This window comes from Leptodactylus fuscus, chromosome 4 (assembly GCF_031893055.1).
Source record: "Leptodactylus fuscus isolate aLepFus1 chromosome 4, aLepFus1.hap2, whole genome shotgun sequence".
Classification (NCBI taxonomy): Eukaryota; Metazoa; Chordata; class Amphibia; order Anura; family Leptodactylidae; genus Leptodactylus; species Leptodactylus fuscus.
In genome coordinates, this window is record NC_134268.1 from 21,624,139 (window position 1) to 21,650,006 (window position 25,868).

A 25,868-nucleotide genomic window follows, 5' to 3' on the forward strand; every position below is an offset into this window, starting at 1 on the left:
CTATGGGGAATAATACTGTGTACAGGGGCCACTATGGGATATAATACTGTGTGCAGGGGCCTCTATGGGGGATAATACTGTGTGCAGGGGCCACTATGGGGGATAATACTGTGTGCAGGGGCCACTATGGGGATAATACTGTGTGCAGGGGCCACTATGGGGCATAATACTGTGTGCAGGGGCCACTATGGGGCATAATACTGTGTGCAGGGGCCACTATGGGGCATAATACTGTGTGCAGGAGCCACTATGGGGGATAATACTGTGTGTAGGGGCCACTATGGGGGGATAATACTGTGTGTAGGGGCCACTATGGGGGATAATACTGTGTGCAGGGGCCACTATGGGGGATAATACTGTGTGCAGGGGCCACTATGGGGGGATAATACTGTGTGCAGGGGCCACTATGGGGGATAATACTGTGTGCAGGGGCCACTATGGGATATAATACTGTGTGCAGGGGCCACTATGGGGAATAATACTGTGTACAGGGGCCACTATGGGATATAATACTGTGGGCAACTAAGGGGCATAATACTGTGTGCAGGGACCACTATGGGGCATAATGCTGTGTGCAGGGGCCTCTATGGGGCATAATACTGTGTTCAGGGGCCACTATGGGATATAATACTGTGTGCAGGGGCCACTATGGGGAATAATACTGTGTACAGGGGCCACTATGGGATATAATACTGTGTGCAGGGGCCTCTATGGGATATAATACTGTGGGCAACTAAGGGGCATAATACTGTGTGCAGGGACCACTATGGGGCATAATGCTGTGTGCAGGGGCCTCTATGGGGCATAATACTGTGTTCAGGGGCCACTATGGGATATAATACTGTGTGCAGGGGCCACTATGGGGAATAATACTGTGTACAGGGGCCACTATGGGATATAATACTGTGTGCAGGGGCCTCTATGGGGGATAATACTGTGTGCAGGGGCCACTATGGGGGATAATACTGTGTGCAGGGGCCACTATGGGGATAATACTGTGTGCAGGGGCCACTATGGGGCATAATACTGTGTGCAGGGGCCACTATGGGGCATAATACTGTGTGCAGGGGCCACTATGGGGCATAATACTGTGTGCAGGAGCCACTATGGGGGATAATACTGTGTGTAGGGGCCACTATGGGGGGATAATACTGTGTGTAGGGGCCACTATGGGGGATAATACTGTGTGCAGGGGCCACTATGGGGGATAATACTGTGTGCAGGGGCCACTATGGGATATAATACTGTGTGCAGGGGCCACTATGGGGAATAATACTGTGTACAGGGGCCACTATGGGATATAATACTGTGGGCAACTAAGGGGCATAATACTGTGTGCAGGGACCACTATGGGGCATAATGCTGTGTGCAGGGGCCTCTATGGGGCATAATACTGTGTTCAGGGGCCACTATGGGATATAATACTGTGTGCAGGGGCCACTATGGGGAATAATACTGTGTACAGGGGCCACTATGGGATATAATACTGTGTGCAGGGGCCTCTATGGGGGATAATACTGTGTGCAGGGGCCACTATGGGGGATAATACTGTGTGCAGGGGCCACTATGGGATATAATACTGTGTGCAGGGGCCTCTATGGGACATAATACTGTGTGCAGGGGCCACTATGGGGATAATACTGTGTGCAGGGGCCACTATGGGGCATAATATAGAGCTCAGGAATGCAGGGGGGTTGATTGGGGTCTTCAGCGGGCATCGGACGAGAGGCCACCCCCACTGTTCCTAGTTATGTCACTAGGCCTAAGGCTTGTTTTTCGGGGATATGCTTCTAACACAGATTTACAGTCAAGGAGATGTCTTAACTTACTCCATCGCAGAGAGATCCATGTCAACCTCTTCCCCATTCATCAATGGAATTTTCTTTTTTTTATTTCTAGGAGAAAAGCACAAAAAAACCCAAAAAACAAAGAAAAACAAATCCTTAGACTTGGAACGCATAACTTATAAATACAGGCATTCACGTGGGCTGGATTCACATTTGTGTTGAAGACTCTGCCGAAAATCGCCAAAGCTAAAAGTCATGCATGTCGGACCTTTCTCTCCACTCGCTTCAGTATAAAATGGCGGACTCCATTATTAATGTTTTAGTGGACGGTCTCAATTGTAAACATAGTCTAAGGCAGAGTTCACACGGGGACATGGAGGCTGATTTTGACAGCTGATTTCGCTTCAAAATCAGCCTCCATAAAATGTAGCCCTATGTGAATTGCTCGCTTTTTTTTTTCCTGCTAGCTTGCTAGCAGAAAAAGAAGCGACATGACCTTTCTTTAGGCATTTAACGCCTGAAAAAATGAATTGGACTCTAAGGGGCGCTGATAAAAGTGCTTTTTGGTCGCTTATTTTTGCAGCTGTTTTGGCAAAAACAGCGACCAAAACCGCAAGCGATTTTTACCATGTAAGTGCAAAAAAAAAAGCTTAAAAAAAAACAGCAACCAAAAAAGCGTGAAAAACAAGAGTCCAATGCAAAAAACAGCGTCCAAAAAAAGCGACGCTGAAAAATCAGTGCCAAAATCAGCTAGGCTTTTTTCACGTGTGAACTATGGAGTTTTTGCAGGCGGATTTTGACGCCTTCCATTCATTTCAATGGGAGTCAGTAGTAGCTTATTTCCTGTAGCTGATTTTTTTCTGCTAGCGGAAAAAAAAAGGCACATGACCTATCTTCAGGCGGATTCCGCCTTGAAAAACTCCTTCAAATCAATGGAAGTCAGAAAAAGCGCCAGAAGTTTCCAGGTCCACACAGTGTGCTGGAGCAAAAAAATACGCAAAGAAAAACACGTCAAGAAACATGTCAAAGAACGCGTAAAAAACCCTGCATGATGTAGAAAAAAAAACCACGTCAAAAAAAGTTTCCTAATTCCTGAAGCAGATTTTATCAGTTTGCAAAAAACTCTGAACATAGTGCCAGCCAATCAAATTAACCCCTTCCCGCCGATGGCATTTTTTGATTTTCGTTTTTGACTCCCCTCCTTCTAAACCCCATAACTTTTTTATTTCTCCGCTCCCAGAGTCATATGAGGTCTTAATTTTTGCGGGACAATTTTTTCTTCATTATGCCACCATTAATTATTCTATATAATGTACTGTGAAGCAGGAAAAAAATTCAGAATGGGGTGGATTTGAAGAAAAAATGCATTTCTGCGACTTTCTTACGGGCTTTGGTTTTACGGCGTTCACTGTGCAGCCAAAATGACATGTCCCCTGTATTCTGTGTTTCGGTACGGTTCCAGGGATACCAAATTTATATGGTTTTATTTACATTTTGACCCCTAAAAAAAATTCCAAAACGGTGTTAAAAAATTTTTTTTCTAAAAGTCGCCATATTCCGACGGCCGTAACTTTTTTATACATAGGTGTACGGGGATGTATAGGGCGTCTTTTTTTGCGGGGCCGGGTGTACTTTTTAGTTCTACCATTTTCGGGAAATGTTATTGCTTTGATCACTTTTTATTCCAATTTTTATCAGAATTAAAACAGTGAAAAAACGGCGGTTTGGCACTTTTGACTATTTTTCCTGCTACGGCGTTTACCGAACAGGAAAAATATTTTTATAGATTTGTAGAGCGGGCGATTTCAGACGCGGGGATACCTAACATGTATATGTTTCACAGTTTTTAACTACTTTTATATTTGTTCTAGGGAAAGGGGGGTGATTTGAACTTTTAATACTTTTTATATTTTTTTATATTTTTTTTTACTTTTTTTTTTTTTTTTTTTGCATTTATTAGACCCCTAGGGGTGTTGAACCCCAGGGGGTCTGATCACTAATGCAATGCATTACAATGCTAATGCATTGCAAAAAATCATCATCTCTTTTGCAGGCTGTATACACCAGCCTGCAAAAGAGAGAATTTGCAGACTGGCTGGGAGCCCTTAACAAGGCTCCCGGCTGTCATGGCAACGGGTGGTCGGCCCTGGAGCATGCTCCAGGAGCCGGCGATCCCTGCCAAAATGGCGGCGCCCATGCGCCGCCGGGAAGATGGCGCCTCCGGCGCCTTTGACAGCAGCGCCGGAGGGGTTAATGCCTCCGATCGGTCCGGGGACCGATCGGAGGCATTAGAGCCGGTTGTCTACTGCTTAAAGCAGTAGACACCCGGCGGCTATGACGGCCGCCCGGCTCCCGGGCGGTCGCCATAGTTACAGACCCGACACGCGCCGTACTATTACGGCGCATGTCGGGAAGGGGTTAATCTACAATGCGCGACTACAAATCTAATATGGTTATAGGAAAACCCCAGTGTGTCTTAGGATTTTTTTCTTCCCTTCACTTTGACCTTTTAGATGTTTTTATTGGTCACGTCTCTTTCTAGCACTACAGCGCGGCCACAAGATATCCTGAAGATAACCCCGGGCTTGGATCACCACTGATTTGTTGCCTCTCCTACATGAAAGCGTATTCCATGCAGTCGCGGTATAGTGCGTGCTCAGGTTTACACAGCGGGTTATGATCAGCAAATCTATAGAAGCCGCCTTCTGTTTAGAGGAGATTGGAAGGATGTCAGGAAACAGGATCCCCCCGATGGGAAGGGAAGTGGAAACACATGTGAGATCAGGGCGCCGAGGAGACATGTGCTATTGTTTCCAGCCTTGCAGCCTGCGCTGTATTAGACTAGTACTAATAGAAAGAATAGACAAAGTGACTTAAACCTGTAGAAATGGGGGAAGGCGAGGGTCGGGGGGGGGGGGATGTCAGTGAGTCACCTTCTACTCTTGGAGTGACAGGGAATGTCATGCTTTAAGCTGTTTTCTTCAATCTGCAACGTGTGGTTAAAGGACCCATCCAGCTCTTGCACGGTCACTTTAAGAGGCCCCTATAATGGGAAGTAAAAGACAGAGAGTCACCGTGATGAAACAGAAGGCAAAATTATACTGGGATCACATGGGCAAGTCATGGCCGGGGAACGTGGTCCATATATTGGTCGGATTTACCATCCTGAACCTGGCTCAGCTCGACTAAGCGGCGTTCAGTTCAGCTGAATTAAATTTGGGCCGAGTTTTCCATCTCGAACCTGAACGTATGAATACAGTCTAAGACGTGATGGAAGACAGTCAGAGCTGTAATTCCCTGGAACCAGTGGACGGGACTACTGCACTGACAATATTACATGACTAGGGGCAACCCCGTGGACAAGGAGCACACGAACAGCTACTGGTACCCGAAGGCTCCTGCACTGATCTGCAAAAGTCCAAGACCCTCACAGATCACATACAGGTGACCCCTCCTGTGGCCAGATCATCAGTATGGAAAACTGATTTGGGGCAACACAACCACTTTAAATATTGATGCACACAGTATTATGCCCCACAGTGGCCCCTGCACACAGTATTATGCCCCATAGTGGCCCCTGCACACAGTATTATCCCCCATAGTGGCCCCTGCACACAGTATTATGCCCCATAGTGGCCCGTGCACACAGTATTATCCCCCATAGTGGCCCCTGCACACAGTATTATGCCCCATAGTGGCCCCTGCACACAGTATTATGCCCCATAGTGGCCCCTGAACACAGTATTATCCCCCATAGTGGCCCCAGTACACAGTATTATGCCCCACAGTGGCCCCTGCACACAGTATTATGCCCCACAGTGGCCCCAGTACACAGTATTATGCCCCATAGTGGCCCCTGCACACAGTATTATGTCCCATAGTGGCCCCTGCACACAGTATAATGCCCCACAGTGGCCCCAGTACACAGTATTATGCCCCATAGTGGCCCCTGCACACAGTATTATGTCCCACAGTGGCCCCTGCACACAGTATTATGTCCCATAGTGGCCCCTGCACACAGTATTATGTCCCATAATGGCCCCTGTACACAGTATTATGCCCCATAGTGGCCCCTGCACACAGTATTATGCCCCATAGTGGCCCCTGCACACAGTATTATGCCCCATAGTGGCCCCTGAACACAGTATTATCCCCCATAGTGGCCCCAGTACACAGTATTATGCCCCACAGTGGCCCCTGCACACAGTATTATGCCCCACAGTGGCCCCAGTACACAGTATTATGCCCCATAGTGGCCCCTGCACACAGTATTATGTCCCATAGTGGCCCCTGCACACAGTATAATGCCCCACAGTGGCCCCAGTACACAGTATTATGCCCCATAGTGGCCCCTGCACACAGTATTATGTCCCACAGTGGCCCCTGCACACAGTATTATGTCCCATAGTGGCCCCTGCACACAGTATTATGTCCCATAATGGCCCCTGCACACAGTATTATGCCCCATAGTGGCCCCTGCACACAGTATTATGCCCCATAGTGGCCCCTGCACACAGTATTATGCCCCATAGTGGCCCCTGCACACAGTATTATGTCCCATAGTGGCACCTGTATACAGTATTATTCCCCATAGTGGCCCCAGTACACAGTATAATGATCGGAGGCCCGGGAGAGGCAAGGGAACATAAAAAAACATTGCAGCGGTAATTGTTGGGCCCCTAATGTCCCGGGCCCTGTGGCAGCTGCTACCCCTGCTAGTTACGCCACTGAGTGAAGGTCTGATAAATAGGAACCCTAAATTATCAGCAATTCAGACCCATAGGAGGGACCCTATATCTTACCACGTATTTCTGTGTTCCCAAAACTGTGCACTCCTGTTTTATCTCCAGTTCCAAGACGTTACGTTTTCTGTTAAAAGCAAAGCTGCCGTAAAATTTGACAACGCCACTCTGGTCTCTGGACGACGACATTAAGGAGTCCTCATACACATAAGTAGCTAATGGGGAGACAGAGCTTGTGTACCTCTATATGTACATATCACATTGGGGAGAGGGGAGTTGCCTAGTCTTGCAGGCTCATACCTAGCCCCCCACCGTCTGATTATTACACCGTTCCACGCCACCTACACGATCGGCCACCAGTGCTATACGGTAATAAAGGATACACCCATTGCTTTATTAGAGGCTGAATGTCTTTCCCAGACACGTTGGAGATGGATTTCAGAAACCCAGATGTGGAAACCAACATCTGACTCCACATGTGGGACTGGAACTTCTGAGATGAAGCAGTGCTGGCCAGGCTTAAAAGCTTGTTGAAAACCTACGGCGAAAAAAAAAAGAGAAGAAAAATAATAATTACAAGAAGGTTTTACCAGCAATGAACATTAGACAGAACCGGGCGCCGGTGCCAGCGAGAGACAGGAAAATATCATGACATGTGAAGTGGAGCCGTGGGCCACAAGGACTACAGCCCAGACCGATGATCCCGGCATGTCAGCGCTCGGAGGCCTGGAGCGCCGGGGGAGTCACTGCTGGCTCTGGTACTAGCCGAATACACAGACAGTAATTCTTAGAGATCCTGTATTACTGGACGATGGCATATTTATCCCTGAACATGCCTGCTAGCTGTATTTAATCTCTTAAAGGAGTCTACCCAAGAACACAAGTATAAGGGACCGGGACCACCACCGATGGCGAGAAGGTAGATGCCTGAATAGTGCGTCAGCTGAAATATAGCATTCTGGTGAAGTGGTCACAAAATTAACGATCAGTGGGGGGTCTGACACCTGGAACCCCAATGAATTAGTAGAGGTGAACGTCGCTACCATGTGACATCATGATCTTTGTTCACATGGTTACAACACAGCTCAGCCCCATTCAAGTCAACGGGGCTGATCTGTGATCCCAAGCACAGAGGCGGTGAAATTTCCGACTCGGTTTTGTGTGGAGAGTTTGCACAGTGCTCTTTGAACAATGCGATCTTCTCAAAGTGCTGATCCGTGGAGGGGCCAGGGTGTCAAATCCATGCCAGTCAACAGAATAGGTCATCAACTGCTAAGGCCCGAGGACCCCTTTAAAGGGATCCTATCAGTGGATACCCTTTTTTCTGACTAACACATAAGAATAGCCTTAAGAAAGCTATTCTTCTCCTACCTTTAGATGTCTTCTCCGGGAAATCCGGGTTTTCTTCAGTATGCAAATGAGTTCTCTCGCAGCACTGGGGGCGTAACCAATGCTGCGAGAGAACTCTCCAGCAACACCTCCATCTTCTTCTGGAACGCCCTCTCGTGTCTTCTTCAGTCCTGGGTTTCAATCTTCTAGGCCTTGGGCAGAGCTGACTGTGCATGCCCGGGCCACAAGAAAATGGCCGCTTACACATTTTCTTGTGCCTGCTTACACAGTAAGCTGGTGTAACCGGCCATTTTCTTGTGGCCCGGACATGCGCAGTCGGCTCTGCCCGAGGTCTAGAAGATTGAAACCCAGGACAGAAGACAACGCAGGGAGAGGGCGTTTCTGAAGAAGATGGAGGAATCTCGCAGCATTGAGGACGCCTCCAGTGCTGTTTTAGTGCTGAGGACCGCCCCCAGTGCTGCAAGAGAACTCATTTGCATAACGAAGAAAACCCGGATTTCTACCAAACAGCGGCGCGGAGAAGACATCTAAAGGTAAGAGAATAGCCTTTCTTAAGGCTATTCCTACGTGTTAGGGATAAAAAAAGGGTATCCAATTATAGGATACCTTTAAGGCTAAGTCTTCACGTTGAAGAAACGCAGCTTTTTTTTCTGTGATTTTCTTAGCCAAAGCCAAGAATGGCTACAAAAGGAAAAGGAACTATATATTAAGTTCTTATACTTCTCCCTTCTGCTCAGTCCATTCCTGGCTTTGCCTCGAAAAAAAAAAACCTAGCAAAATTTACATTAAAAAAAAGCTGCGTTTCTACAATGTGTGGCCTCAGGCTAACGGGTTCTCCAACCATGGCAATTTATCACCTATGTCCGATGACTGAGTCTCACCACCGAGGACCAAGTGGACGTCAAACTGAACTGGGTCGGGCTACGCAGGTATTTGTAGTCACATGTATCCATGGGAATGCATAAATTTATATAGGAGCTGCAAACACAAAACAACAGGAGATTTTAATAAACACTCTCTTGCATTTTAGTTGCATAGGAATAAACATTAGCTGCAAAGTAGGCCTCAAGCGTTAGTCCGTGTCCATCCCCTATTGTAAATGGTGGATCCTGTATTACCTCAATCTAGGTGCTAACCGTCATTGTAACCAAGTCTGTACTGAAGAGGTGACTGGTGAGAAATGATCTCCACATAACGGGAAAAGCAAATTTATTCAGATTTAGTAGGTATCTTATTATCTAGATCGATGACGCAGAAAAAACAAAAAAAAAATCTTATTAAAATATAGGATTCCCTTTAAGTCGGATTTGCAATTCCAGACAAATAGGGACACCATAGACATAATAGACAATTGTGTTACCGGTGACAATGAAGACTATGGCTCCTCTGTTCACAACACAGAAGACTTAGCACACGTCTGCTTTATACCCCTATATATTCCTCTTTCAGCGCACTATCATAACCCCTCCCCCCCTCCTACATGCCAGGCCAGTGCTCCATTTACTTTGGACTCATCTCTCCTGTCTGGATAGGAGGCCGTAACCCGAGGAGGGCGAGGTGCTGCAGCAGCAGTTAAATCATCCTGTTCTAGGTGTCGGCCCCGTCTACTACAACACTCATCTGCTTGTGCCGCCATCAAACACTTCACCAGAAAGAAGCGCGTTCTTCTTGGCTTGGCAGCTGGTGACCGCGTAATCCTGACTATGGGATGTGAGGAATTACAAAAGTGCTAGAAGTGAGAAGACGAGTTACAAGACTCCTGGAAGCCAAGGAAAACCAACATGGTGGACAGTAATAGGCACAACATCAAGCAAATGACACTTTCCACCTCCCTACAGTATAAGTGATAGATCGGTGAGCGCTGGAGGGCGGGATAATCCCTGTCCAGTCTCAGTTTGCACCTATTCTATAGTATCAGGATCTGTGCACCCAAACCGAAATCTACACCAGCTTTGATGTAGCAGAGCTCAGTATAGTGGACACGTAGGGTATGGAGAGTGAAGAGGAGATATACTGACCTTGGTGTGTGCACCAGGAGGAGAAATCTGGCACATCTCTACACACTCTGGTCGGCTTTCTTTGTGCCAAAATTTGGTGACAAGTGCTCACTGAGGCACCCTAAGGCTAAGGCCCTACACAGCAAAATCTGCAACAAAAACCGCTGTGTTTCCGCAATGTGGGGCTTCAACCTAAGCTACAAAAAAAAGCAGGTAATAAATGTGGTGCACAGAAAGAAGCCAAGGCCGTGCCACATTCAGCTTAGAAAATCCCGCTGTGGTACATAGAGGGCGCTGTACACACGGTCACACAACTACTTTTCAGCACCTCTTCCTGGACGTGGCCGTGATCAGAGTGGCCAACAATCCAGGCAGTTTGAGGGCGGTTCACACCTGCGCTTGTACCCGCTTTAGCCAATCCTGCCGGTTTCCGTCTTTTGCCCGAGAAACTGGACAGGGGACGGAATCCCGGCAGTCAGTTTTCAAAACCATGTACTTGAATGGGATTGCAAAGTGACTGCCCGTGAGCGTCTTGTACCTCTCCGCGGCAAAACAGGTTTTTTTTTTTTTTGTTTTTTTTTTAAGCGGACACAAAGTCCTGCTTGTCTAATTTTGTGTCCGGTTAAAAAAAAATAAAAAATGGTTTCGCCGCGGTCAGGCACAAAACGCTCACGGGCAGTCACTTTGCAATCCCATTCAAGTAAATGCTTTTGAAAACTGACTGCCGGGATTCCGTCCCCTGTCCAGTTTCTCGGGGCAGAAGATGGAAACCACTGGATTGGCTAAAGCAGGTACGGGTGCAGGTCATCCATTGAAGATCTGCGGGGTCCAACACACAGGACCCCTATGGCGGCGGTCCATAAATGCGCTCCCACTTCATAGGCCATGTTATGTCATATTCATCAGTGCAATGAGCTCTACCTATGGTGTTTACAGGTGACATATTTGCCACTTACCTGCAGCATGAACTCCATACTAATGCGGTTCTCGATCAGTCTCATGACCAGATGCGCCTTACACTGGAACATGTTGTAATACTCCCAGGACAACGTATGAGGATGCTTAATGGAGAAATGAAGGTGAGAAGCCGGGCTGAAAATACAAGAAGGAAACCCGAGACATCAGCTCTCTGTATGAACACAGTTTTACTTTTAATAATGCATTGTCACAGTCACTGGTCATAGCATTGTCTGATTTTTATCTAAAGCAGGGACCTTTGCACAATTATTGGGGTTCAGAGGACGGGGTGATGTGTGGGGAGGGAAATACAGCTACCACCAGGCGCTCCAAGTGAGTGTCGCTTCCACTTCACATGGTCAAAGCAAATGAATGGGGCTGAACTGCAATACCAAGCACAGCCACTATACAATGTATGGCGCTGTGTTTGGTGAGCAGTAAAGAAGCCGCCGCACTCGTCTGATGCTAGGTTCACACTAGTGTTCGGGTTTCCGTTATTCGGGTCCGCTTGGAGACCCAAAAACCGGAATCACAATCCACTTAAAGGGATTCTATTATTAAAATCAAATTTTTTGCTCGATAACATGTAGGAATAGCCTTAAGAAAGGCTATTCTTCTCCTACCTTTAGAGGTCTTCTCCGCGCCACCGTTCGGTAAAAGTCTCGGTTTTCGTCGGTATGCAAATGAGTTCTCTTGCAGCACTGGGGGTGTCCCCAATGCTGTGAGCCAACTCTCCAGCACCGCCTCCATCTTCTTCTGGAACACCCTTCGTCCTGTGTCTTCTTCCGTCCTGGGTTTCAACCTTGTAGGCCTCGGGCAGAGTCGACTGTGCATGCCCAGGCCACAAGAAAATGGCCGCTTACATCAGCTTACTGTGTAGGCAGCCATTTTCTTGTGGCCCGGGCATGTGCAGACAGCTCTACTCGAGGCCTAGAAAATTTTAACACAGGAGGGAAGACGACACAGGGCGAAGGGAGTTCGCTCACAGCATTGGGGCCCGCCCCCAGTGCTGCGAGAGAACTCATTTGCATACTGAAGAAAACTCAGATTTCTACCGGACGGTGGCGCAGAGAAGACATCTAAAAGGTAGGAGAGGAATAGCCTTTCTTAAGGCTATTCCTACGTGTTGTCGAGAAAATAGAGAAAAAAAAAGGGTATCCAATGATAGAATCCCTTTAAAACCCATGAGCCGTGTATTTAAAGAGGACCTTTCATGTCCTCGGAGATGGGCGGTATTATATATCACTAGAAAGCTGACTGTGCATTGGATTTAGTGCAGCTTTGACAGTCCCCGCACGGGAGCCAGAGACACGGCTGCTGTCAGTATCAGCGCCGATATCCCTTCACTGTCACTAGAGTGAGACTAGCAGGTCTGTAAGGAACGGCCCCCCACCCCCGAGGACATGAAAGGTCTCCTTTAAGTCCGCAGCGGTCACATACAGACACTCTTACGGTTTACAGCAAGCTTCTGATGACGTGATGTTCCCAATAATTTAAAGAGCCCCTGTGACTGACAAGAAGCCCCTTGTTCCAGTTCCTTCTGGTACATTACGCCGGTAACCAGCGCTCCTGCCAATTTATGCAATTAAATAGCTCTTAGTAAAGGGATTAATTGAATATTTTTCGTTGACCTTCTTAGCTCGCAGCGAAAACTGGTGAGATTCTGTTCATTTTGTCCTGATCGTTTGGGAACTTTCCAGCGCAGACTTGTAAACAGGCGGCTCTGAACAAACTCCATTATTTATAGGCTCTAAGTAAAGATTAATGTATAACTACTGGAAAATCCAGGGTAAATATGTGAACCCCCCCCTGGCTAGCATCTGAACAAATCTCTCATTAAAGTGACAGATGTACAGGGGACCCTCGGCGGTGGAAATGTCACGTCAGGCAATATCGTGTGAGCCGCATTCATACACATGGCCAATGGTGGAACGGAAACCAGTCACAACAGGGACATCAGAGGGGGTTATGCCATTACGGACACTTCTCCCCCACCCACAGGACTGGGGATAAGTGTTCGAGCGCTGGGTGACAAGCTGAAAGCGCCCCCTAAGGCCTGTTTGTGATTGGAGCAAGCGTGTGTGACCGATGCTCCATTCACATCTATGGACTGCACCATTTAAAGTGACTGCCATCTCTGCGGCTATCCTCAATGTCTCCTGCTCGGGGTAAACTATAATGCACTTTGCTGAAACCCCGAGCAGGAGACGCCTAGGGAGATTGTAGAGATGGAGTCACTTTAAAGGGATCCTATCATTGAATACCCTTTTTTCCTCGATAACACATAGGAATAGCCTTAAGAAAGCCTATTCTTCTCCTACCTTTAGATGTCTTCTCCGCCCCGCCGTTCGGTAGAAATCTCGGTTTTCTTCTGTATGCAAATGAGTTCTCTTGCAGCAATGGGGGCGGACCCCAGCGCTCAAACAGCACGGAGGGTGTCCCCAATGCTGTGAGAGAACTCTCCAGCGCCACCTCCATCTTCTTGTGGAATGCCCTCTCCCCGTGTCTTCTTCCATCCTGGGTTTCAATCTTCTAGGCCTGGGGCAGAGCCAGCTTACTATGGCCACTTACATCAGTTTACTATGTAAGTGGCCATTTTCTTGTGGCCCAGGCATGCACAATCGGCTCTGCCCGAGGCCTAGAAGATTAAAACCCAGAACGGAGAAGAAGCGGAAAGAGGACGTTCCAGAAGAAGATGGAGGCGGTGCTGGAGAGTTCTCTCGCAGCATTGGGGACGCCCCCAGTGCTGTTTGAGCGCTGAGGCCCACCCCCAGTGGTGCGAGAGAACTTATTTGCATACAGAAGAAAACAAAGATTTCTACCGAATGGCGGTGCAGAGAAGACATCTAAAGGTAGAAGAATAGGCTTAAGGCTATTCCTACGTGTTAGACAGAAAAAATGTTATCAAAGATATCACTGGTTAAAATGGAGCAGCATATACTTACAGCTTCACTTGCTGAGACCACACACAGCTAACAGTGCAGGAGGGGAATGTGATTATTATTCTCTTGTCCCCATCACCTCAAATTACCCCTGGGGAGAGAGTACCATGGCCTATGGTTCATAAGATTACCCCCAACAACCACCTCTCCTGCATCTTCTTCCGGCTGGGATCACACTCCAGCGCCTGCGCAGTCGGCTCTACCATTGGGACGCAGGCAAGAGCCGAGTGCACAGGCCGGCCGCCATTTTTTTGTAGGCCGCTTACGTGCGCATGCACGGTACGATCCATGGAGACCAGGAGCGTGCTGCGCATGCGCGTGTAAGTGGCCTCCAAAAAAAAAAAAAAAAAAGGCCACCGGCCGGCCTGTGCACTCGGCTCTTGCCTGTGTCCCGATGGCAGCGCCGACTGTGTGTCCCCAGCCGGAAGAAGACACAAGAGACAGTTGCTGTTGAAGATGGAGGCGTCGCTGGAGAGAGTTCTCTGGCAGCATTGGGGACGCCCCCAGTGCTGTCTGAGTGCTGGGGCCTGCCCCCAGTGCTGCGAAATAACTCATTTGCATACCGGTAAAAACCGGTATGTCTACTGAACGGCAGGCCAGAGGCGACTGATAAAGGTAGGAGACGAATAGCCTTTCTGAAGGCTATTCAGATGTGTCAGCTAGAAAAAAAAAATGTTTAAATGATAGGATCCCTTTAAGCATACTTGCCACTTAACCTCTTATATGCTGACCACATCACTTACATTGATTTACAGAAATAAGATTTTTTTTCCTTGTTAATGAAAATAAAAAACAAAAAAAAAAACACCATACAATTTTGATCGCCACTTCCGTAACAACCCCTAAAATAAAATGAGTACGTTATTTATTCTACATGATAAACTCCATAAACCTTTACATTTTGGAGCCAGAATTGATGAAAACAAAAAGAATTGATCAAAAAGAAATTAAAACTGATCAAAAAGTCATAATAACCCCAAAAATACAAGGACTTATAAAGCTATATTGTAATAAAATGTGAAATTTTTTTTTTTATGAATGCCGTAACGCAAGTGATATTTTCCGTAGGATTTCTGCAACTTTAATGTGGCTGGTAGGGGATTAACATACTATGCATAGATCAGTACTACAGTGTGTGTACATGAGGAGTAAAAGCTATATCTGACAATTATAGGCCTTGTACTGTGCACGGTTTAGCAGGGTTTCCCTCTGCTCTATCTGTAGTTTGCAGTTCTCCCTGGGCTGGTGGGTGGCAATAGCGGCCATACACTGCACACAGTAAACAAAGGATAATCCGCTTCATAACGAATAGTCTCTCCCTTGGAAGCAACTCCAGGACCAGGCAAGACATAACCAGAGAAGTACTGACCAGTCCTGATACAAATAAAGTACTTAGAAGCAGAAAAACAGGTTGCTGGGGCTGAACCAATCACATCTATGGAGAGGGAAGGGGGGGAGGAGTGAGCAGAGGCTCACTCCTCCCCCCTACCCTCTCCATAGAAGTGTAATCTGAGTTGTGTGACCTTTCATCTGTCTTGAGACAGATATAGCAGAATTTTCTATGAATGGGCCTAGTTGGAAAGGAGTGTCTTCAGGCAGGTGTCGCGAGGCGAATCCGCTTGATAGAATGAGCACCTCGCTTCTTTTTCCGGGAGTCAGAACAAACGGCCCCCACAAAAAAAGAACTCACCGGCTCCTACTGATTTCAATGGGAGCCGTCTTTTTGGTCAGGATTTTGAGGCGGATACAGCCTCAAAATTCTGACCCAAAACACCCAGTGTGAACTTACCCTAAGACATAACTGCAGGACTAGGTTCGCAGCACTCCCACATTTCTATCTGGGCACGGTATATTTTTGTAGATGGAATACCCCTTTAAGTACAGTTATGTCAGTGCTGCAGCTACAACTTCTTCTATCTACATTAAGGCAGACCTTTCTGTCATAGTCACGGATGTAAGAAAACCAAAATGACATACTTGTCCTTCTCTTTTCCGACAGAGAATATCGGGTGAAGCAGCACGCCTCCGGTTTTCAATTCATAGGCCACAATTTTATCCAGCTCCTATAAAACGCAACACAAATGAAGTAATGAATATACAAAACCTAAAAGGAAAGGTAACATAATAGACAGACACAGTCACAGACGCGGCTCGTGTGCGCTCGGCCGTAATGTATAGTCATACAGACTATGGAGCACACTGCCCCCTTGTGGTCACATGTATTTACTGCCTTGGCAGCATATGTTTTAGCTTCTACAGCGCATCTTCTTTCTTGCCATCACCCCCTCCCCCCAGGCCTCTGCACATCAGCGAGTTCTGTATACTCTATTTTTACACTGGGCACAACATGAAATGCTAGAACACAGCGATGTCCTCACTTCTTTGATCCAGTGCCGATACTGATTCACACCAAATGTTTTCTTCATCCACAGCCCGTAAATATAACCAGAGATGCCTTTCAGAACCCACTCGTCCGACCTGAGGACACAGAAAGAAGCCGCCATTAACAATACAAAGGGTCAACAATACAAAACAGTGATTAGGAGAAACTTATGTTACCACCTCTTATATTGTCTTTTAATAGTTTGTATGTAAAGGGGCTTTCTGGATCTAATATATCGATGTCCATGGGGAACCCTGCCGATCTAATACTGATAGCTGATAGAACGGCGCCATCTGCAGGAAGAGTATGACCAGAGCTGACCTGGGTCTTCTAGGATTCAGCAGCATCTATAATACCCCAGGAATCACGGAACACAACATGGAGCGCTGTGTATACAGTGATGAGGACGGTAATAAACAGTCCTTGCCTTCTCCTTGGGCAGGCGGCTGTCACTGACAGTCTCCTACTCCCTCCTGCAGTTGTAAATTCTGCAAGGACATCCTGGCACAGTTATTTATGTCAATTAGAAAATTAAGCAAATGACGAAAAGAAAAATGTAAATCCCATCAATATTCGGTGTGACCTTTGTCCTTTGCCTTCCATCAGTTCTTCTCGGTACTTGCAGACAGTTTTTGGCAGAATTGGGCAGGGAGGTTGTTCCTGCCGCCATCTTGGAGAACTAAGCCCAGATCTTCTGTGGTTGTTGCTTGCTCCAATCCATCTGTCTCTTCATATTACCCCAGACAGACTGGATAACGATGAGATCGGGGCTATATCTATGGGGGTCATCATGTCCTGGACTCCTCCTCCAAAGGGCAAAGGTCACACCAAATATTGATGGGATTTACATTTCTCTTTACTTCCTTTTGCTCATTGTAAAAAAAAACTATTAACCCTTCTATCCCTGAAAGTATTCTTACCGTGCAGCATTTTTTCCAAACCTGCTTAAGATGTTTGCACTGCACTGTATATACAGCGATAAGATTATACAGCTCCAGTATATATATCAGCTCCTGTATATACTTAATGGGCTGCAGGTAAGTGCTTAATATTTCTGGAGCGGTTCCTCGGATTTTTCATTTCTGTAATATGGCCGCCGGCATCTCAGACAACTCTTTGCGCTCTCAGTAATTGGAGTCGGAGACGTTCTTGGATAGATTAGATGAGAGCAGGGGGAGAGTCTTAGACTACTAAAGCACAGTGTGCATAAAGGTATCTAAGAAGCTTCGATAAGGAATAAGAAAGCAGACTGCACGACTCCAAAAAGATATACCGAGTAGTACTGGGGCTTATGGAACGGTTTGGAGTTACTGCCGGGTGCTATCTCTGCACAGCACAATGCGAGTAGTGTCTACGTCACTTTATACGGGACACTGGTTACTAACATACTAGCCCAAAGTTACATCTTTACATCCTTTACAAGAATTACCCTCTGTGAAAATGAGGGAGACAACAGAGATGCTTCATTCTCTCCTATCTGATCTCTATAGGACAGTGATGGTGAACCTTTTAGAGACCCGAGTGCCCAAACTGCAACCCAAAACCCACTAATATATCACAAAGTGCCAACACGGAAATTTAACCTTAATAATATGCGGATCCACAATTGCAGACATTTACAGACCTGCAAAATACGGTCATGTGAATGGGGCTTTATAGAGCTTTCTGCTCCACTGTTACCCCCACACAGTCCATATTGCTCCACAGTGGCCTCCACACAGTATAATCTGCTGCACAGTGGCCTCCACACAGTATAATCTGCTGCACAGTGGCCCCCACACAGTACAATCTGCTCCACAGTGGTCCCCACACAGTACAATCTGCTCCACAGTGGTCCCCACACAGTATAATCTGCTGCACAGTGGCCCCCACACAGTATAATCTGCTGCACAGCGGTCCCCACACAGTATAATCTGCTGCACAGTGGCCCCCACACAGTATAATCTGCTGCACAGTGGCCCCCACACAGTATAATCTGCTGCACAGTGGCCCCCACACAGTATAATCTGCTGTACAGCGGTCCCCACACAGTATAATCTGCTGCACAGTGGCCCCCACACAGTACAATCTGCTCCACAGTGGTCCCCACACAGTACAATCTGCTCCACAGTGGTCCCCACACAGTATAATCTGCTCCACAGTGGTCCCCACACAGTATAATCTGCTGCACAGTGGCCCCCTCACAGTATAATCTGCTGCACAGTGGTCCCCACACAGTATAATCTGCTGCACAGTGGTCCCCACACAGTATAATCTGCTGCACAGTGGTCCCCACACAGTATAATCTGCTGCACAGTGGTCCCCACACAGTATAATCTGCTGCACAGTGGTCCCCACACAGTATAATCTGCTGCACAGTGGTCCCCACACAGTATAATCTGCTGCACAGTGGTCCCCACACAGTACAATCTGCTCCACAGTGGCCTCCGCACAGTATAATCTGCTGCAAAGATGGGTGCCCAAAGAGAGGGCTCTGAGTGCCACCTCTGGCACCTGTGCTATAGGTTCGCCATCACGGCTATAGGACCTTTGAGAGAATATATTAGTTGATACATTGAACTTTCGGCGGGGTCTCACTCACCAGGACATCCTAGAAATGAAACAACCGAAGAACTGCTGGGCTAGAGCCTCGGCGAGACATCTCCTGGTCAGCGGCGTCTGGTCAATGATCATGGCGCTGTGCAATAAGTTAGTGCTAAGAAAAAAAAAAAAGTAAAATAAGCTGCAATGTGTTAATCTTTGGTGCATAGTTCCTATATAGAAGGAGCCACAGGACTAGGGGTGTATTTTTGGTGCCCCTATCACAGATTCATGGCCCTCTTTCCCAACGCCGGTCGTGCAGGTCTGAGGCACATGGATGGCAGACACATCCACAGATCAACACTATTGAATACTAGTAACTGGTTCCAAAAGCCAAAAAAATTCTGAAAAAAATTAAGGTGAAAGAAAAACCATCCTATACCTAATATAACTATAGCAAAATCTTTCACGTAAAATTCAGAAAGATCTGTGGGAAACTGAAAATCTTTCTATTATGATAACAGGAGCTTTATCAGGGTCCTGAAAATAATATGGTGTACAAAGGTATAGAGGAGTACAGGACATGTAGTACTGCACTATGGTGTAGGGAGGCGCCACTACGCAGCCAGTCATTAATATAGGGGCTTTACCAGTGACATGACAAAGACGATTTGTTGGGTCCTCCAGCCAAGTGTTGTATGTGAGTCTGGTTTCAAGTAACAATGGCCCAAGACCAATCTATTGTATTCTGAGGCCACAGTAACTCGAGGGAGCCCTGAATATAACACAGCTATACCGTAGTTTGTATTACATTACACCAGGTACCCTAACAATAAGTTACTTGTACCTGAATATACTCATTGACGCATAGGTGGTGACCTCGGTATAAGCTTCATCTACAAATATAGTCTTGAAGCAGGAATAAGGGTATCGGCAAGTCAGGATCTCCTCATAGAACTCAAAGACCTCATGGAGGTAAGACGTGGTGTGCTTCAGGAGCGGCAGGAGCTGGGGTAGACAGAAGTGCGTCACCTACAGGAGGGAGGATGAGAATAATATACAGGACAATGAATAGAAGACTCTCGCAAAGATTCCTACAGGTTTTTCTTCCTAAATGTATCATACTTAGGGCTAGTTCACACGTGAACTGCCTGTGCGGGTTTTGACACCGAGAGAGACGCGGCGAGCCACATATCTCTCTTGTCAAAACCCGCCTGCCGCGACCATCGCGGTCACGGCTTTCCCCTCCGGTGTCGGCTCAAATGAATGAGCCGACATAGGAGGGTGCTGCCAGGGGCGGAAGCCGCGCGGCTTCTGCCTGAAGATAAGGCAGGTCGCTTCTTTTCTCCGCTAGCAGCAGCCCGCCGCTAGCGGAAAAAAAAAGCCAGGCGGTCTGCATAGACCACCAATTAAAGGGGCGGATTTTGAAGCGAAATCCGCTGTCAAAATCCGCCCCTTTGCCGACGTGTGAACTAGCCCTTACACAACTGTATGAGGCGAAGGCTTAAAGGGGTTATCCTTCAAAGTGGGACCTTACTGAGTGCGGCCAGGCTGACTGGTGGTGGACGGCACTCTCAAACACTCAATGGGGAACAGCCGAAATAAAGCACTCTGGTATCTCTGGCGCGTACAGCACCAGTCATGGCCACATTCAGCCTGGCTGTGTTAGAGAAAGGTCCTGCTGTATTTGCTTTGTGGGATAACCCTTTTACATGGACAAACAGCAGAAACCCCATCTACACCAGGTTACTGGAAGGCCCCATGTACACGACCGGGTGTGCTGTCCAATGTGGGGCAGAGTTTGCAGCAGAATATACTTGGATGACATTCACAGCGACATCCGAGGGCATTTTCTGATGTACTTACCTCTATGGGGGCTTCTGATCCATTGTGAACCCATTACATAGAACAGGCAACGGACCACAGGATGCCCCCTTGGAGGAGCATTGGCCTGAACACTCGGTCGTGTGCACTGAGGCTTATTCACACCTGAAAATTGTATACAGGAACAAGTGAGGCCCCCTGTGCAAATTTGTAGTTTTTTTTTATTTTTTTTATGTAGATTGTGAGCCCCATATAGGGATCACAATGTACATTTTTTTTCCTATCAGTATGTCTTTGAATAATGGGAGGAAATCCACACTAACACAGGGAGAACATACAAACTCCTTGCAGATGTTGTTCCTGGCGGGATTCGAACCCAGGACTCCATTGCTGCAAGGCTGCAGTGCTAACCATTGAGCCACCATGTTGCCCCAGAAACTGACCTTCTTGTCGAGGTAGGGCTCATACCCATGCTGTTGATATACCATGAATGTGTAAGGCCGGGGCCACACGGAGCACGGTAATAGTGAGTTACTGGCCACAAATCCACCAGTGGCTAACCCACTGTGATCTCTACTACTAAAGCTACAATCACATCCTTGCAGTGTCCGTCTAAAAATCAGCAGAGGGGAGCTGGTCCTACATCAAGGACTTTTTCCTCTGCCAGCTTCAGTTCTAAAACAACGGACACCTGACAGTCCGCTGGACTGTGCGTTACTGTTATTTTAGCAGTTCCATCTCTCTATTCTGGTCCTCTGACAGGTCAAAATAAAGGAGAGACTGCGCTTGTGCGAATATAGCGCAACGCTGAATGAGATTTAACTAAATCCAATTGTCTAAAACAAAGAGATATTTTTTATATTGAGCACCATACAGCGTTCTCCTGTAACTGGACCTCCCATACCAACCCCAAACACAAAGAACCTGACCCACCTAATATTAAGAAATTGTCCATCAGAGCTCATGGGCTCCTTTAAATATGTGTTATCCGGGTCATGTGACTAGAAGTCTGGATCGATCAGAGATTTCAGAGTGAAAGTCGGTTTAGCAAGAAAACAGCCTGATAAGCTATATGACCCGGTGTCTTATAATCTTCTGTTCTATTCACTTCTGCAAAGTTTCCTGACCATTTAGCGTTTATTACCTCGTGCATATAAGGGTCCACAAGAATCTCAAAGGGCCCCACCGCGAGAGAGATGTTGGGAGACGCGGTCGGGATAGTGAGAGTGTAATGAAAGGTCTTCTTCCTCATGTCGTGAGTGTAAACCGTTTCCACAAGGTCTCCATTGGACACGGCCACCATGGAGGCATCGACTGTAAATTCCAACTTCCATGTGCACAGCTCCGAATAGGAGTCCACACACGGAAACCAGAACCTGAAAGTGAAGGCGACACAAACGATTAGTCCAAGGGCAACGTCTGAAGTCCATCACTGAAGCAATCCATTCATCATTTTTTAATCGCCACATTCTGAAAGCTGAAACTCTTCAATTTTTTGGTGAAAGTAACTTTTATTTTTATTTTTTGCAGATTGAGTCATAGTTTTAAAGATCACCAATTTATTGATCCGTTCCGGGAACCTAGCCATGAAACGGCCAGCATTTCTGCAGGTAGAATGGACATGCTGCGATTTACATAAATGCAACGATTTTTTTTGAAATCACAGTGCAGATTTTTTTCCTGCAATGTGTGGATGGGATTAGCCAGAACCCACTTGGCAGGTAATGGAAAGCACTGCGAGTTTTGACTCCTTTCAATGAAATCCTGTGATAAAATCAACTTTCCATTTCCTCTGCCTTATTATTGTAAGCAGAAATCCTCCCAGCGTCTGACTGCACGTATGGGTATAATATGGAGATGTGGATGCTGGAGGCAGGGGTCACTTTTAAAGGACCTTTCACGTCCTCGGGCACATGCGGTGTAATACACCGCAAGAAAGCCGACTGAATTTCTTACCACCCAGCGATGATGCTGACCGGTGAGGAACACCCCCCCCCCCAGTACTCATCTATGGGCGAGTACTGTCAGGAGTAGCGTCATGGCTGGGTGGTAAAAAACACCCCCTGTCACAGTACAGTGCAATAGACGCTACTGTGAGGAGGGGTGTTCCTGACTATCAGAAACGTCCTTCTGACACTAATACGGTACCAGCACAGACAGCTCTTCAGCGGGGGCACAGAATGGGAAAGCCGCTAGTGCCGGCTTTCTAGCGGTGTATTACACCGCATGTGCCGGAGGACATGACAAGTCCTCTTTAAATGCTTATATTGCAGCTATTATGAAACACAGAACTGTAAATGTATGAAGTGCTGGTGTCATGTGATAGATTAAATTTACTGCTTTCACATGGCACCGAGATCAGTTTTTTCCTGTATTGTTTCTGGAGTTATTCCACAGTCTGAAGTGCAGACGGGTCCGACCTAACCAGTCTTTACTCTCATATAACCTTTCTTATTACCACCTAAGCCATGTATGGAAGATTAGTTATAAAGTTGATGACAACTAAATCCTTGTCATATGTAAGTGTTGTCATAGCTCGTGAGCGTTACCTGGTAGAATTCTGGTATCCGTAGGAAAAGACATGAGCTCCTCTCTCCGCCATACTTCCCTCAACATTAGGAACTACAAAATGAAGTCCACCTTTTGGCTGGTCCAGGGAGAACTCAATGTAGACTTTCAACACTTTTAACTCTGCAAGACAAAGGAGAGAGAACTGTAAGCGTATTGTTTAGGGGAGGTTTACACGGAGGAATTTGGAGAAAACTCCACCTCAAAATCAGCCTCCCATAGTTTTAAAAACAAGGCAATGACAACACATTCTTTTTCAGGATACTAAAAAAAAAAAAAAAAAAAAAAAAAAAAAAAAAAAAAGGACCTGCTTGGTCCTCCAGCGGATTCTGCAGGTGATTTAGCCACAGAATCCAAGATGGCAGCTCAGTCTGATCAGCCTCATCATGTCTGGGACTAATATCAAACAAAGCCATGGTGGAAAGCTGAAGCTCTCCATCATGAGATGCATGGGGCTGGAATCTGAGGAAGAAGACTGTCTTCACTTAAAATACATCAAAGATACCTGCAGGGCATTAGATAAATATTAGCCATGATATTGTATATACTGTACACAGAGGACTGCTGGGGGGAAGCAGGTCATGTCCTCCCATCATGCTCCTCTCTTCCATGTCAAAAATTAGAACCATGTCTTCATTATGTCCTTGTGGATTTCCACAACAACAGTCTAAATAAAGCAACAAAGCCCCCTATAGTCATGTCTTAGTGCTTAAAGGGATCCTATCATTAAAATGCTATTTTTGCTGGGTACCACATCCGAATAGCCTTAAGAAAGGCTATTCTTCTCCTACCTTTATATGTCTTCTCCGCGCCGTCATTCAGTATAAATCCCGGTTTACATCTGTATGCAAATGAGTTCTCTTGCAGCACTGGGGGCGGTCCCTGACACTCAAATAGCACTGGGGGCGCCCCCAATGCTGCGAGAGAACTCTCCAGCGCCGCCTCCATCTTCTTCAGGAACGGCCTCTCTGCGCGTCTTCTTCCAGCTCGGGCAGCCAACTGCGCATGCCCGCCAGTCACAAGAAAATGGCCGCTTACATTGTGTGTAAGCGTCCATTTTCTTGTGGCCAGCGGGCATGCACAGTCGGCTTTGCCCTAGGCCTAGAAGTTTGAAGCCTATATGTCCTATATATCATTTTCCAAAAGTGTGAGCTGATTATTTCTGATCTCAGTGAAATGAGGACTGTTGTTCTGATCGCTTTAAAAGGATTTCTTTAAGACTCAATATCGATGACCTATCCTCAGGATAGGTTACAAATATTGGATTGATGGGTGTCTGACACCGCCACTATGCAGACACCTCCATACAATGCGCAGTGGCTGTGTCGTGTTTCTGCAACTCCGCTTTCCCTCACCTGAATGGGAGCTGAGGTGCAAAACTGTGGCCCAGCCAGTACACAGAATATAGGGCAGGCTCCGTCCGCTGTGCTGAAATCAGTTGAACAATGGGAATACAGGCAGCCAGACCAACCCAATATTAATGATCTAATCTGATAAGCATCAATACTGAACCTTGGCATTCTCCTGTAACAATAGAGTACTATTCATTCTTATCTGCCATTTCAGCTTGGGTTGCAGATCTCTTTGCACCAAACAAGTCACTGCATGCATACAATGAATGTCTCCATTCACTGAGGGCAAGCAGGGATTTAGCAAATTGTGTTACCATCAACATGTTTCCATAATTCGGATGGGACTTTGATGCAGAGTTCTCCATTCCCTGCGTCTGGGTCGACGGCGCTGACAGCTGCGGCGTACGCATTGGAGAAGTAGTTGAGATTGCGTCTAAAAGAAAGGTAAAAAGCAAAGAAAAACTTACAGTGAAAATCATGAGACGGACAGATGGCAAATATTATACTGGAATATAACAGATACTGGAGTTTTCATTTTATATAGTGTACCCAGTGGAAGAGGTCAACTCACGAAGACAACCCCTTGTACAAAAATCTCCAAAGATCTGGCAACTAAAACCAAAGCGAGCTACAGGAACATTGTAGCGTTACGTGTCCCCGGTAGAATGAAATGAAAGAAGATGTTACACATATACATATACAGTGTTGGCCAAAAGTATTGGCACCCCTGCAATTCTGTCAGATAATACTCATGTTCTTCCAGAAAATGATTGCAAGCACAAATTCTTTGGTATTATTATCTTCATTCAATTTGTCTTCAATGGAAAAACCACAAAAAGAATTGTCAAAAAGCCAAATTGGATATAATTCCACACCAAACATAAAAAAGGAGGTGGACAGAAGTATTGGCACTGTTTGAAAAATCATGTGATGCTTCTCTAATTTGTATAATTAACAGCACCTGTTACTTACCTGCGGCACCTAACAGGTGGAGGCAATAACTAAATCACACTTGCAGCCAGTTGAAATGGATTAAAGTTGACTCAACCTCTGTCCTGTGTCCTTGTGTGACCACATTGAGCATGGAGAAAAGAAAAAAGACCAAAGAACTGTCTGAGGACTTGAGAAGCAAAACTGTGAGGAAGCATGAGCAATCTCAAGGCTACAAGTCCATCTCCAAAGACCTGAATGTTCCTGAGTCTACCGTGCACAGTGTCATCAAGAAGTGTAAAGCCCATGGCACTGTGGCTAACCTCCCTAGATGTGGACGCAAAAGAAAAATGGACGAGAGATTTCAACGCAAGATTGTGCGGATGGTGGATAAAGAACCTCGACTAACATCCAAACAAGTTCAAGCTGCCCTGCAGTCCGAGGGTACAACGGTGTCACCCCGTACTATCCGTCAGTGTCTGAATGAGAAGGGACTGTATGGTAGGAGACCCAGGA

At 46.6% G+C, this 25,868-nt stretch overlaps 1 protein-coding gene across 2 annotated transcripts in view; it reads right to left on the reverse strand.

Moving 5' to 3' along the window:
- The window catches only part of TAF2 (TATA-box binding protein associated factor 2), a 62,661-nt gene that overhangs the window by 33,331 nt on the left and 3,462 nt on the right, over positions 1 to 25,868 (reverse strand). For both annotated transcript variants that reach the window (XM_075270227.1, XM_075270226.1), the window contains exons 4-15: positions 24,737 to 24,855; positions 23,052 to 23,193; positions 21,647 to 21,878; positions 19,526 to 19,710; positions 18,740 to 18,853; positions 16,154 to 16,253; positions 15,753 to 15,838; positions 10,833 to 10,968; positions 6,913 to 7,067; positions 6,590 to 6,704; positions 4,721 to 4,830; positions 1,830 to 1,895 (exon numbers count right to left, since the gene is read on the reverse strand). In XM_075270227.1, the coding sequence (XP_075126328.1) occupies positions 1,830 to 1,895; positions 4,721 to 4,830; positions 6,590 to 6,704; positions 6,913 to 7,067; positions 10,833 to 10,968; positions 15,753 to 15,838; positions 16,154 to 16,253; positions 18,740 to 18,853; positions 19,526 to 19,710; positions 21,647 to 21,878; positions 23,052 to 23,193; positions 24,737 to 24,855 (1,560 nt within the window). The remainder of the gene's footprint in view (positions 1 to 1,829; positions 1,896 to 4,720; positions 4,831 to 6,589; positions 6,705 to 6,912; positions 7,068 to 10,832; positions 10,969 to 15,752; positions 15,839 to 16,153; positions 16,254 to 18,739; positions 18,854 to 19,525; positions 19,711 to 21,646; positions 21,879 to 23,051; positions 23,194 to 24,736; positions 24,856 to 25,868) is intronic.